Raw genomic sequence first — 16349 nt, forward strand, 5'->3', positions numbered from 1 at the left:
TGTTCTTGGTGTGGGGAATAAAAATATTTTATTGGTGTGATAACTGTTGCAAGTATTAACACTCTATAATAGGAGATACAGTCATACTTAAATAAATATACGAGCCAGGCTCGTAGTTCCTCTATGTAGTTCGAATACTAATAGATTTGTTTTGTTTTGTTTTTAAATTTCGTGCAAATCTACACGAGGGCTATGGGCGCTAGCAGTCGCTAATTTAGCAGTGTAAGACTAGAGAGAAGGCAGTTAGTCATCACCACTCGCCGCCAACTCTTGGGCTATTCTTTTACCAACGAATAGTGGGAATGACTGTCACATTATAACGTCCCCACGGCTGAAGGGGCGAGTATATTTAGTGAGACAAGGATTCGAAACCGTGACCACCTAGCCATGCCAGGCCTGAATACAAACAGCAAAATCGTTTTGTATAAATAATTTTCAGGTTAAACATATAATTCTTCTGAAGTTCATCGGCCTGAATGAGTCAATAATCTGTATTTACCGATATTATCCGACTACTGCTACTCAGTTTTCCTATTTAATCTGCACACAGAACGGCTACCGCTATACATTCTGTGTCCATAGCTAACGTTTACCTACTAAACATTATCTTACTGTTTAATAAAGAGACGAAATCGCAACATCAGACGTTTCGTTCTAGATAACATACCACTTCACTCCCATCGGGAAGTTAAACCGATCGAGGGTTTTTATTTTCCTCTAACCTGCTTTTTTATATATAGAAAAAAACTCTGATTAACTTTTAAAATTATTTTTATCCCATTACTCAGAAGACTAATTTGATACATTATACATGTATAAAAAACAAACAAATTTCAAAATGAATTCGTTCACCACCCGAAATATTTGCTGTTGTTTTCTTATCGCTTTTTCTATGTTATATGATCAGTAGGTGGCACCACGGGTTTGACTTGACAATGAATTATACAGCGTATAATAAAATAAAAACTGTAAAGTATGTTTGTTTTTTAGTTGTTTTCGATTTTTTTGTCCTATAGTGTTGTCGCTTTTAGCCTGTAGGTTGCTGTAACGAAATGTCTAAAAACTGAACCTTCCAGTGAAGAGAGGTAGGCGTCTAGGTATAAAGAGCTTCATACTCTAGAACCAGGAGCTTACAAAACTCCACCCAGCACAATAGTGACTTATCGATCGGTTCAGAAATGGGAAAACAAGATTTTAAAGCAAAAAACATATGTATTGTCAAGGAATGAGGTAAATTTTAACCAAGGGAGATAGTTACGTTTCAAAACATTGCGATGCGCACGCATTATATAGGAAGCGCCACCTGGCGCCCCAAGCTTCCTCTACACTTTACCGTCGAGATATAAGACAGTAAAAGACTTGTGCACATAAATCTTCTTCTGAAGTTGATTGACCCCCATATAAGGCGTTAGAAGACCTATGTACATATCTCTTCTTTCATAGTTTCCCTAAACATAAGATAGCAGAAGGCCTGTGCACATAAGTACGTTGGCTACATATGTAAATCTTTGTGCAAAAATACTAGAATACATCTATTTTTGAAGTTTCATTGCATACTACGAAACTGTTATATTCAGCAAATACAAAACTAAGCTACGATAAACAATGCGACTCGGTGCATTCTAAGTATCATATGTTGTTGTTTTTTTTATTTTCTCGTGTAGGCCTATGAATTTATAAAATATATATATCTTTAGTCTCAATTAATTTACAAGGTATATTTTAAACTACAATGACTATAGACAGCTTACTTTTCTGCAAATATTCTTAATAATTTGTGTCACGGTGATACCAGTCGTATTCTTATATGATTTTATAGGTCAGTCAGTATACGTTGCTATCTCGTCAATCTTTACCATTGTCACCCATTCAAACCTAATAGTTTGAGCAAATAGCTGGGCTGTAAGAAACAGCCTCGACCAATAATCATCAGCCACCGGTTACCTTCTCAATGAAGGCACTTCAATTTTTCTAATATAAGAACCTTAAAAACTGATTGCATTTTCTCAAAACAAACGACATAAAAAATATTCAATAAATACATATTAATCGTTTGTAATGTTACCTCATCGCTGAAGGTTTTTTTGTTATTTTTACGTTTATTGTGTATGTTTGTCGCTAAAATAATTATCAACACTTGAAATTAATATAAATGCAAGATCAGAACAGCTGCGTACGCTTTTTGTGTGGTTTAATAAATGATTGCATTTATTTGATTATAGATTTTTCTTTACCATTTTAAAATGAATAAGACACACAAAAAACAAATGTTTCGAAGTAATTTTACACTATTTACCAAACTCTACATTCACCACCTCATCGTGTCATCATTTCAACAAATTAATAACAAATATTAAACTATTCAGCCAGTAAAAACATAATATTAAGTGGCGGCGCCGGGGGGGGGCCCTTGGGGACTTGAGCCCCCAAATAAGCCAAGCCCCCCTCAGCCTCCCCCAATATTGTTACCTACATATATTCATAAAATATGGAAAACACAATCGTCGTTGTTGCTTAACAATTAACATCAAAGAGACATAGATCTGTAGAACTCAACGTCTTCATTAAGATGAAAGATAGTTAGCCTGATAGTGACTTTACTTTTCCTCAGAGTGTATTAACTTCACATGGGATAATTCGTTTCTGCTATGTAGACTATGTCTTTATGTTACATTTCTTTTGATTTGTAGCCTTACTCTTAATGGTATATTAAATGTTCAATATAAGCTAATCTTGATTTTCTTTATTATTATGTATTACCTTGGATGGAATTTAGGTGAGCTTCCTCTTTTACATATACGCATATTTTCATAAACAGATTATTTCTAATTTGTAATAATGAATTATTAATCAGAGTATGAGTTTCCAATGAAAACTGCATTGAAAACGCAGTTCAAAATAGCACACCTTTCTGAAATGTACCTTGGTATTTACATTATTTTAATTTACAATCTATGCTTTATATTGATGGCATTTTGGGAAGCCCCTCCACAGTTTACCTCAGCCCTCCCCCAACGAAAATATCCTGACGCCGCCACTGGTAATATTTTTCTGGAAAAGTGCTTTAACAGTTTTCAAACTAACAATAACAACATGAAATTCTAATAAATAATTACCTGGGCAGCAAACTGAATACTCGCTGGAGTTATCACAACAAAACATCATTGTTGTATCATAAAATGTAAACACATTCCAGCACGAAAAAATAACAAAGCATCCCTAATTATCAGAATACGCAGAGTGAAGTTCAACGTACATTTATAAATCCATATCTTCATATAAATCTAATTACGCTGATACAGGTTTTCACTTGCATCATACAAAATTAACTAAATAGGACGATTGATCTCCAGGGCCTAACGAACCATTGTATATCTAACCATAACGCCCGACAAAAGTAAATTATCTTATAGGATATTTCTAAATGGTGTATATTTTTAAATTATGATTTTCCCTTACTATTTTGAAAAAAAAAAAAAAATGGCACCGACATATCTCTGAGAAGTATGAGGAAGTTGATACTGTTAGGTTATAGACATATAGATATATATTATTATATATACTTTCGGCTACTCTCTAAGTAACAAAATCAATCAATCGACGAATAAGCTTATATAATAAATCTCATAAGGAAGCTTCTTTACCGCCCACTTTTACGTAATAGAATATCCGGTTTAAACCAGCAATGTAACAGCACTTGAAGTGAAATGTTATGAAATATTATATCGTTTGGTTATTTAAATGTCTTTGTATTATTCGCTAAATGTTTTAATATATACGTCACTTACTTCATGACGTCAAATATTCAGCAAAAACTTTGTATCGAGAAGCACACACCTACGCCAAACGCTCTCGCTGTAGGAAATATGACTAAGACAAAAGTAAGTAAAAACATTCAATCAAATTAAACGTAATAAAATTACTTACACGCTTAAAATCAATAACTGCAGTGTAGTTTAACGTTTCACAGCTTTACGAAAACAATTTTTCGTGAAACAAATAGTGACAGTTGTTCTAGTAAAATTATTTCAAACTATTAAGCACTTAAAAAAGACAAAAAAGATAGTTTTACGTAAGGGTTACCGCAACTGTATTATTAAACGAAGCGGGAATACGCTGATACGAGACAGACGACAGTTTTACAGGCTACAGATGTAACATGGTAAAGGTAAACACACTTACCCAGCTTTTGAGTCGCAAGAACACAACTTATAAGTAGAAGTATAATTCCTGAGGAATATTTCATAGCTGTAATTATATCGGGTATAAAATGTTGTCGAGAAATGACATAAAAATTACATAAAAAAGCCCACTCGAAATACACGTTCTTCTCGTATCGTTCCAATAGACGAATTGAAACACATACTCAACGCTTCCTGAAGCTTCATCTACGTCATTGGCCACGTGACAGTCTTCCGCAAATTGGATTTGAGCCTGTGTGATGTTTCGTATTTGTTGATATCTATCAAATACGCACGCAAATTTTCCTTGTTTATAAGAACAAATATTTATGGCTGGAGTATGTTGGACATCATATGCTTTAAGATATTGGAGAAAAATATCACTATGTTGCGCAAAACATTTATTTACCGATGATTCACATCATTACAACTTCATTAGGGAACTGGAAGATATAAACATTTTTGAAATTATATGTAACTAGAACAGGATGCAGTAATGTAATTGGTAATAACAGTCAAGTATCAGTTGGTAACAATCAGTCTTAAAAAACAGTTGTGGTGTTTCAAGATTTAAGTGTTTTTTTAAACAAAAAAAGCCCAAAATATGTCCTGAATCAGCATATCTGGCAGAAGTAAAACGCTGTTAGGATATGAAAGTAAATTACAGACAGTTGTTATGTTTTTATTAAACCCAAGGGAACATGGACCGTTACAAATTGTACTTGCTGTAGACAAATAGTTAGACGCCATCTAGCCAGTGTGTTAATTATATACCAAGGTCTCGTCTTTGGTAATAAAATTATTATTGGTAAATGTAGATGGATAGCAATGATTTGTGTGTGTGGGGGGTTTAAAGAAACGAACTTTAATATTGTGGATAAAGTTATTTTTCGTCTAGTTTTCAAGACATTAAATTATCTCAGTCTTACTTTATCATGTAAGATAGCAAATTAGTTTTTTTATATATATAATTGTGTTTATCGTTCATTTATTATTTCATTCTATCATTTAGTTTATATGTGAATTTTTAGTTGGATTAAAACGCTAACTTGCCTTCAACATAATAATGTATATATCGAGTAAATATATGGGTTTGTGTATGATGAAACTGACACCAGCTTTCCAAACGTTGACGTACAGATACTATTAATATAGTAGAAGAATACGTAAATTAATTATCACATGAGATACACTCTCGTGACTTAATCTGTGAATAAATACCCTGCCAGAAGCTTCACTAAGAGAGGGAGAGAATGAACGAATCAATCAACCAACCAACCAACGAGAGAAGGTCATAATTATTGTTGTTTGCTAATCGATATTGAAAGTCATTGATTGAATATTGTTATTGCATATTTTGTTTCATAATTGGTTTTTTTCTGGTTCATTTTCCTTATTCCATTGTTACTGATTTATTAATATTTATATTAAAGCATTTATTAATATTGGTGTTGAAGTTTCGGTCAGGTATCTGTTTATTAACTGTGTTGAATTTATTTCTAAGTGTTGTTGTTATTGTGAAAAAAAAAAAAACTACGTTTTTGTTGTGTTGAACCCTGATGGTAGTGGTGTTTTCATTTTAGACTGTTATAACTTTAGACCATGAGGGCTTATGTTTTGTGATAGTTGAGACACAAATCCTTTGCTTGATTTTTTGAAAAAAAAAACTCTTTTCATTTAAATATGCTTTCTTTTTCTTTGATTTTGAAGCACGTTTATTGATTTTGACAGGTTTCGTATTAAGATTCAGTCTTATTTACTGTTTGTTTTATTTCTTTCGTTTTTAAGGTTATTTTTCAATTGGCTCTCGCATAAATGGTTTAAGTTGTAGTTTTATTTTTGACAAAATTATCGACTGCTGAATTTGTTGTTTCAACTTGCATCAACACGGGTCGTGATAAAGTTTTAAGAAAAAATACCACAGTAGTTATTATTTTGCCTATAGCGACGTCTATGGGTCGTTAGGAGAGTTTTTTCTTTTAAAAGAAAATACTTATTTTTAAGAACAATATTAACATAAGCGAACTCGTGGGCTAAGGTAAAATAAAACTGAATAGTAACTCTGTCTTCAGAGAATAGCGTAGCGAAGACTCGTGGGAATCGCTATTGGTAACAGCGCTGTGGTATTTTTCAAAACACCGTCACGACCGGTGTTGGTTGGTTGGTTGTTGTTAAGCGTAACACTATCTGTGCTCCACCCACCACGATTATCGAAACATTCTCAGTGCCACGATTGGTGAGCACTTTTTTTTTTTTTTTTTTAAGTCCAACGTACACCTGTATATCGACTTTCAAAATCAAAGTACAAATGGTAATTTGAGTCTATTGCAACAGTTATCGACTCCAACCTATTTAAATGGGGAGTTACGTACAAGTAAGTAACAACTACGATAGATACAGGAATGATAAGACCGAGATGAAATGAACCCAATTGAAACTGAAGAATAAGTTTATTCGTTGCATAAATCGAAACGTGTAGCAGCGATAACGTTGTGAAAAACCTAACTGGTTGTAGCAAGACAAGGAAGAAAAGAACTTTAGAAACTATCGCAATCGCATTTAAAATTCGCTTGAGGCGACCTTAAGGTTAGGGCACTGGATTCGCAATTTATGGGTAGCGGGATCAAAACATGACGCAGAACACGCTCGCTCTTTCGCCGTGAATGTGTGAGTGAGGGGACATAATCTTATGGTTATTATCACTATTCGTTTGGTAAAGATAGATCACGAGCAAATAATGGTCAGCAGTTCCAAATTAGAAATGGCCTTGATAACCATAAACCAATCTAAAGGGTCCGGCATGGCCAAGCGTGTTAAGGCGTGCGACTCGTAATCCGAGGGTTGCGGGTTCGCATCCCCGTCGCGCCAAACATGCTCGCTCTTTCAGCCGTGGGGGCGTTATAATGTTACGGTCAATCCCACTATTCGTTGGATAGCCAGCCCATCGTGCAGCTTTGTGCTTACCAAACAAACGAACACCAAACGTAACACAATGAAAACTGGTTCTATGTGAGTGAAATACAACAGTAGCCAAGGTCATATATAATAATCAGAAGTAAGGAAAATTGAATGTTTGAAACCCATGACCACTGTAGTATTCTCAGGTAAACACTGGAGCCAACAGGTAATGATGACATATAACTTAATGTCAAAGACACGGATGTCTCACTAAGTCGTTGACGTTAAGCTAAGTCGTGACTCACAGATTTGTCCAACTTTTGAAAGATTTTGCAGTGACAGTTTGGGAAAGTACAAAATTCCTGGGAACAAGAATACCTCATGCATTTACTTAACCATTTCTTCAATGTGTTCTGGAAATTTCTTTTTTTCCTTATTCCATTCTTATTGATGGTGGTTATGGGGGGGGAGCGGATTTGATGCTTTCTTCATAGGTCTGAAACGAGATAAATCACCCTAAACTATTGAAACTGGAGCTACTATGGTTGTATCACTGGCTTAACCCATCTTATTTTATATGCCTCAGCTAATTAATGTACGTCATGACTGAAATCTATTAGTGACACTTTGTTGTAGCCGTACGTTTAGACTAACATCACAAACTTTTCAAAATTCTCATTAATACTTGGCAAAATCAATCTAATTTAAATATGCAACACGATATCAGAAGTTTACCCAAAACATCTCATCGATACATAGTTAAGGTTTTCTTTCCATCTAACACTGGAATAACACACGCAGAGCTAGTACTTAGTACTAAATACATTAATATTCCTGATCAGTTTGGCCTGGCATAGTCAGGTGGTTAAGGCACTCGACTCGTAATCGGAGGGTCGCAGGTTTGAATCCTCGTCACACCAAACACGCTCGCCCGTTCACCCGTGGGGGCGTTATAAGGTAACAGTCAATACCATTGTTCGTTGGTAAAAGAATAGCTCAAGAGTTGGCGGTGGGTGGAAATAACTAGTTGCCTTCCCTCTAATCTTACTAAATTAGGGACAGCTGTCACAGCTAATCCTCGTGTAGCTTTGCGCGAAATTCAGAAACCAGACCAATCCTAATCAGTATAATGTTAAAAAATATCAAATACAAAGCTTACGCACCGTAACATTAATTATTCAAATAATTCAAGGCAGTATAACACTTTTCACAGTTATTATACCCTTATCTTGATACAAAATGTCAACGTCTTTGTCCTCCTTATGGAACTTCATCAAAGATGAGAAATCTAATTAATTAAATAACATCTGTTCTCTGTCTACTGTTTCACTGAGGTTATCACACGACACCCTAAATCTCATCACAAACTGAATTCCAGGTACCGTGGCGAAACACGTTCTCACATAATAAATATGATGACCTAGTTATCACTGTTGCTCTTTAACTTTAGTAGCTGTTTAGGTTGTTTTGTTTTTTTCCCCAATATGTCACTCGTTAATCTTATTAAATTGATCGAAAGCTCCGTTAGTTCACTATCTTTTACTGATTTCCCACTTGAAGACCGTCACTGTCGCACATATATAACATATTTTATTGAATTGTTCTTCATTTTATGGTGTTTCTTTCACATTCTGTTAGATACACATGTCTGTTTCATTTCATTTTTAGGCCCGACATGGCCATGTGGTTAAGGCACTCGACTCGTAATCCGAGGGTCGCGGGTTCGAATTTTCGTCACACCAAACATGCTCGCCCTTTCAGCCGTAGGAGCGTTATAATGTTACGATCAATCCCAATTATTTGTTGGTAAAAGAGTAGCCCAGGAGTTAGCGGTGGGTGATGATGACTAGCTGCCTTCCCTCTAGTCTTACGCTGCTAAATTAGGGACGGCTAGCACAGATAGCCCTCGAGCAGCTTTGCGCGAAATTTAAAAAACAAACAAACTGTCACATTATAATGCCCCCACGACCGAAAGGGCTGGCATATTTGGTGCGATAGGGATTCGATCCCGCGACCCTAAAATTACGAGTCGAGTTTTTATTAATTGAGCTGAATGTAATAATTTGTGATCTGTGTAGAAGCGAGCAAGAAAAGGAGCTATTTAGTTGTATTAACTCTTAATTCAATACAGTGTTTTTTTTCATGTTTATACCTCAAGTTTGTTAAATAGCAACACTGCTCTGATGTAACTCTTTAGGCCTTAAATATTTGTCTTGGATAAAAGGTTTAACAATAATAAAATGGTTTGTTTTGAATTCAGGCTAGACCTGAAGAGCTTTCCGTCTGTCCGGTATTCGATTGCGATGCCTGGTGGTAATTTTAGCTCTACGAGATACATGATGGCAAAGATGAAAATGGTGAAGATGTTTGATGCGATTACACAGGAAATGTATTATACGTACATTCTGGCCACCTTTTCCTCGGTGGAACAAATGTAAGTTTACTTGCTTAAGTTGTTGAAATCCGGGTTCGATGTGTTTTTTGTTCTAAAAATACCTACGAGCATACATTTTAAGCAGTATCTTTGCTATGAACTAGCATACCATTGCCGCTTAGTAAAATGTGTTGGGTATGTATTGTTTGTTTTGGAATTTCGCGCAAAGTTACACAAGGGCTATCTGCGCTGGCCGTCCCTAATTTAACAATGGAAGACAGCTAGTCATAACCACCCACCGCCAACTCTTGGGCTGCTCTTTTACAACGAATAGTGGGAATGACCGTCACATTACAATGCCCCCACAGCTGAAAGGGCGAGCATGTTTGGTGTGATGGGGATTCGATCCTGCGACCCTCAGATTACGGTCTGAGTGCCTTAACCACTTGGCCATGCCGGGCCTGATAATAAAATGAAACCTCTACCATGGCATCGGTTTTGTTTTTTTGTTTTTTTAGTAATAGCGACTTTTACTGGCATGATTTTGATTCTGCTAACAAATGAAAGTAAAAACGTTATCCAATGACAAGAAGTGAAATAAATAAAAACAACAATTTGATTTCAATTTCATTTCCAGACACATAACGTTTTCCGCCTTAAATTAAATTCACACAACAGTTCAGGTAAAATATATATAACTATTTATTCATCTCTATTTGTGGAGTCGTCTTGCACGTGCTTGTCAGTTCCCTGTACACGTAGAGCTGTACACCGTTTCTAATTCCGATGCACCGACCAGAAGGAAGCCATTTGTTTATAAATCTAAAACGTCACAAAATGTTACAGTGCTCTGCCCACTGCGAGTATCGAATCCCTATTTATTGAGTTATAAGTCCCCAGTCTTACGGAGTGGAGAGGAAGTTTGGCAGGGAAAGTTATGTAAACAAAGCATTATGTAAGCACTGATGGAACATTTTAACCATTTAAATGATTGTTTGATCCAACAAAATAAACAAATGTGCTATTTATTATTCACCTCACATATTACTTGAACTTACTCTGAAGAGTTTTATTAAAGTAAGTTTAATTTAACAAAACGCTTATCTACTTTACAATTTTAATATTGCTGAGCCACGTTTCTAAATAATAAGAACGAATAGATTCTCGTGAGAAGGAAACAGATGTTGGAAGTTATGCTATAGGTCAACTGATGAACCAATCTTTTAAAACATTTTTTATTCACCAAACACACAATAGTGTAAGGTAAGTTGTTCTCGTTTTGTTTTTTTAAGTAAGTTATTTTAATTTAGAATTTTTTTTAAAATTCTTAATTGTTAATCTATTTTATATTTTATTTTGTATCTTGTATCAACTTCCCAGTCACTTTAACTCCAGATAATTTGTTTGATATTAATACACAAAGCGCTATCTGTGCTCTGTCCACAACGGGTATCGAAACCCGATTTCTAGAGAATAAATTCGTAGATGTTCCGCTGTGCCACTAGAGGACGCTCTCTACATAAACCTAAGACTCGTTTTCATTTCAAGTCTAAAGTAAAGGAAGTGTTCTCCAGCGGCTTAGCGGTAAATATAAGTACTTATAATTCTAAAAATCGGGTTTCGATAACCATTGGTGGGTACAACGCAGATAGCCAATGGTGTAGCTCTGCGCTTGGCAATGGACAAAGTAAACGGAGTATCATGAAATTACAAATATTTGGTAATCAGTAGTTTACACGCACGAACACTAAAATAATTCACTTTTGATATACTCATTAACCAGGCAATAACATTCCACTTCACTGTTTTTTTATCAGCTCTCGCATACAGTTTATATTAACGGAAATTACAAAACACACACAAACAGTTATTTACAGTCAAATTTATTGTTAATTAGGTTCATTCGCTTCAATCGGGGCGAGTTTGTGGTTACGAGATCGAGGAATCCGGCACCACTACAAGATGTTCGAATAGTATGGAATCAGGAACGATTTGTAACTTTTCTTAATTTCAGATACGTGACCGATTATGGTGCTGTCAAAACACGGGAAGGTTGAATTAAGCCTGTTGTTGGTAGAAAACACTGGTTGTTTCCAGTAGAAGGTTGCTGCCAACGTTAATGGACGTTTGCACAAAGAGAAGATCAGAGACACCGAACGTTTGAAACAACGGATTCGCAACGTGCGTCGGACCACTGACAAATCACAAGAAAGTTCTTCGCAATGTTCAAAGAGAACGGAAATACCGACCCCAAACTTGTTTCGAATTACAAGGACGGCACGTGGAACACATTCTGTAAACTTCGTTGAAATGTCTACAGTTCCAGACTTTTCGGACACCCTGTAGTGTTGGGTTAAACCATCTGTGACATCACGGCTTGTACGACAATCTTGTTCGTGGATTTAGTGCTCTTCCTACTTAGCACTGTTCGTAGCCTCGTTCTCTATAGTTTCAATATAATTTTGTAATTCTGAAAACTGTCCTACACTAAGAATACCAGTGCACATCTGGGTGGCATCTTGTTCGAGACGACAGCTGAGGGTGAATGAATAGATTGTGGTATTTGGGAAACTGAAAGATATGTAACAGTTTTCATTTAAAACTACAAGGTGCTAAATTTGGTACGTTAATGAGGCAGTTTTTGTCTTTAGATATACAAAGACCTACAAAACTGGCTGTAAGTTACCTAGTGTAAGAACTAATCTGTAGATTAGTTTGTTTTGAATTTTGCGCGAAACTTCACGAGGGCTATCTGCGCTAGCCGTTAGACTAGATTCAGTCCTAGAGGGAAGGCAGCTAGTCATCACTACTCACTGCCAACTCTTGGCCTACTCTTTTACCAACGAATTGTTGGATTGCCCCTCACATTATACCGCCACCACGGTTGAAAGGGCGAGCATGTTTGGTGCGATGGGGATTCGAACCCTCGACCCTCAGATTACGTGTCGAGTGCCTTAAACACCTGGCCATTATTCTTTGGAAAAATCAGAAGTATATCTGTTCACTTCTTATTAAAACAATAAAAGTTTAACCCGAAATATCTGAATTAATTATTAAAACAAGCAAATGTTTACGTGTAATTAATATATAATTATCAAGCAGATTCCTATACAGTGTATATGAAAATAAAACTTTTATTAAAATTATTTTTGCTCGATTCTCTTGTGACTCCATACAAGTGAAATATGGGAATACATGTTATACGCCTTTAACTAAAATTTCAAATCGTGTTGTTCTTCATAATTACCCTTCGTCCAAGCGAATTACTAATTTTTCACTTATGGGTTTTCAGAATCGAATAGAATTTGTTTCTATTTACAATTATTTTATTTATGTTCGTTGGCCTTACGTAAGCAAACAATAGCAGAGTAGCGTTCGGTCGGTGGGTCGTTATAATGTTACGGCCAATCCCACTATTCGTTGGTAAAAGAGTAACCCAAGAGTTGGCGGTGGGTGGTGATGACTAGCTGCCTTCCCTCTAGTCTTACACTGCTAAATTAGGAACGGCTAGCAGAGATAGCCCTCGTGAAGCTTCGCGCGAAATTCAAAAACAAACTCGCTTAAATTTACTACTTTAAAGCCATCAAGGTATCCCCTCCCAAAAAACCAACTACCCTATTTGAAAAATAAAACTGTGTTAGCTAAAGATGACTTTTATCCTGCTAAACTTTATATTTGTGCTCCCTAGTCCTAGCATTCTCGCCATTAAGTATTACAAAAGATGATGCATCTACATCTATCGATTCCCTTAATAATCTTAAACTCTTCAAACAGATTCCTTCTTACTTTTCTTTTGTATTTTTATCAAGAGAAAACAATTTCAGAAATCGTAACCTCGTAGGACAACTCCTGCATCCCAAGCACCATTCTAATAGCCTACCTCTGAAGCTTTTCCAACTGTTCAATATTCTTCCTAAGGTAAAGAACCCAAGACTAAACACAATGTTTAAACTGTTGCTTAATCAATTACCTGTACTATGAAGTTATAACCTCTTCAGACTTGTATTCATTATTTTTGAAGATACAACCTCAATTCCTACTTGCCTTAACAAAAGTGACAGCACACTGATTGGATGGCTTAAGACACTGATCGCCCACTATTATAAAATATCTTTCTTTCATAACATTATTAAAATTATTCCTATACAAATTATACATATAACTCAAATTATGGCGACTCGCATTATCTTGCGTTTATCAAAACTAAAACTCATTTGCCATTTTATTGTCCATCACAATAAACGATCTAAATCCTTTTGTAAAGCAGTAGCATTCTTTTCACAGCTAGAAACATCCAAGACCTTAATATCATATCCAAATTTAAATAATTTATTGACCATTCCTTCATCTATATAACTGACGTAAATGAAAAAGATCAGTGGTCCTAAGACTGACCCTAGAAGAATCCCACTTGTGACATTAATCCAGTTTGATTAATCTCCATTTATAACGACCCTCTGCTGTTTTCCATCAAACCACTTTTCTATACAATTATCCCCACACTTACAAAGATAATTTCTTTACGAGCCTTTTATGTGGCACAAAGTCAAATGCTTTCTGAAAATCCAGACACACCAAATCTAAATCCTTATCTTCGTCTAAATAAGCAGTAACATTTTCAAAGAATGTCAAATGATTTGTAAAGCAAGGTTTTTCTCTTAGTGAAACCATGTTGACTGTCCAATAAAATTCGAAACTTTGTCAAATGACTTTGCTAAACATCTTTTCATTGGGCTTTCCAAAACGACTGATGTAAGACTAATGTGTCTACAATTAATGGGACATTTTTATCACTTCCTTTGAAAAGATGATATACATTAGCCAACTTCCAGTCCTTTGGCACCTGCTCACTAACAAAGGACGGACAAAAAAAAAATAGCAAGTAGCTTACATATCCCGTCATTGACCACCTTAAAAACTCTTGGGAAGATATTATCTGGCTCAGGAGTCCTATCTTTTATAAACTTCCCAATTGTTTTTTTTTTTAAACAAATACAGAGTTAATCTAATAATCTTGTTGAATTCTGTTTCCATCTATCAACTGTTCAAGCTGAAGAATTTTCACTAAAAATATTTTTCTGTAAAAAAAAGATCAAGAAATTGTCTTATATTTCCGCAACCTTTTCCAGTTGTTACTCCATCTTACTCCAATTAAAAAAAAAAAAGTCTCTCTTATGATTGGTTTGATTTGAATTTCGTGCAAAGCTACTAGGGGGCTATCTGCGCTAGCTGTCCCTAATTTAGCAGTGTAAGACTAGAGGGAAAGTAGCTAGTCATCATCATCCACCGCCAACTCTTGGGCTACTCTTATACCAACAAATAGTGGGATTGAACGTCGAATTATAACGCCCCCACGACCGAAAGGACGAGCATGTTTGGTGTGACGGGGATTACGAGTCACGTGCCTTAAACATCTGGCCATCAGACGAGCATGTTTGGTGTGATGGGGATTACGAGTGCCTTAAACATCTGGCCATCATATGAAGGAGAATTTAAGAATTTCTTGTAGTATTCACTACACGGAGCCACCTGGTGTGAACATTATGTATAAGAACAAATCACTGATAAATTTGTAAACAAGTACTTGATGTTTTGACTGTCTTTTTTTTCAAACCTACAAAATGTACTTTTAATACTTTTTAACCCCATGAAATAAAATAATAAACGTTTGAGTGCATCGAGTTTCCTGTACTTAAATGCAATTTGTGAATATTAATACCAAAAATTAATGCCACATAATTACGCGTGTATACAATTAAAACATAACATATTTCACTCTATAATTTCAAAGTAATTACCTAAACTATCAATATTAATGATAAGCTAATCCTGAATATGTCATATACCAAAGAGTAGCATAAGTAATTACCCATTAACATCGATGACTTAGGTAGCTTTTAAGTTAGAAGTTACTTAACCACGATGTCAGTTTTTGAAGTGAAAAAGGAACTTGCGGATCAGATCTGGAAAGTAGGAACCTTCAACTCAGTGAGATTTTGTATCGAGAACATAAAACTCAAAAAATATTGGAAATCACTATATTAAAAAACAACAACCTTGTGATGAAAAAAAAAAACAATTTACAATTTTATGTACGTACATTATATTTAATTAATTACGTTACATATTTTCATATTTAATTGCCCCTCACTTCCCCCTCTCCCCTAGTGGCTCAATCATAAGCCTGAGGGTTCACACCTCTAAAAACCTGATTTTCATGCTTGTGGTAGACACAGCACAGAGGCCCGGCATGGCCAAGTGTGTTAAGGCTTTCGACTTATAATCTGAGGATCGCGGGTTCGAATCCCGGTCGCACCAAACATGCTCGCCCTCTCAGGCGTGGGGGCGTTATAAAGTTACGATCAATCCCACTATTCGTTGGTGAAAGAGTAGCCCAAGAGTTGGCGGTGGGTGGTTATGACTAGCTGTCTTCCCTCTAGTTTTACACTGCTAAGTTAGGGACGGCTAGCACAGTTAGCCATCGAGTAGTTTTGCGCGAAATTCAAAAACAAATACAGCACAAGATAGATAGCTCACTGTGGAGGAAGAGGTCAAATGTACCTGACCCTCCTGGGTATTTAACAACATCAATACCCAAATACCCACACAGTCAAACACAGATAGCTCACTGTGTGGCTTTGCGCTTAACAGCAAAGAAATAGATTTAATAATTAGAATAAAAAGAAACTTTATAGTTATCACTTGAAGAAGTATTTATAGCCAATTAATACAGTCATTTCTATACATTATCACCTTATCAACGTAAGCCTCAAATTGTAACTATAGAACTGTGGGAACTCCATAACAATGAAGGAAACGTACGTCATACTAATGCTCTCACATTTCGAAATAAACATAATTTTAATTACCTCATTAATCAGTTATCAATTAAGTCC

At 35.7% G+C, this 16349-nt stretch overlaps 1 protein-coding gene across 1 annotated transcript in view; it reads right to left on the reverse strand.

The window, feature by feature from the left end:
* LOC143254341 (calsyntenin-1-like) overlaps positions 1-4387 on the reverse strand; it is a 90089-nt gene extending 85702 nt beyond the window's left edge. The window contains 1 exon segment of the mRNA XM_076509374.1: positions 4183-4387. Within this exon segment, the coding sequence (XP_076365489.1) occupies positions 4183-4246 (64 nt within the window). The 5' untranslated portion in view covers positions 4247-4387.
* Positions 4388-16349: the final 11962 nt, after the last annotated feature.

The sequence above is a fragment of the Tachypleus tridentatus genome, chromosome 6 (assembly GCF_004210375.1).
Source record: "Tachypleus tridentatus isolate NWPU-2018 chromosome 6, ASM421037v1, whole genome shotgun sequence".
In the NCBI taxonomy this organism is placed as follows: domain Eukaryota; kingdom Metazoa; phylum Arthropoda; class Merostomata; order Xiphosura; family Limulidae; genus Tachypleus; species Tachypleus tridentatus.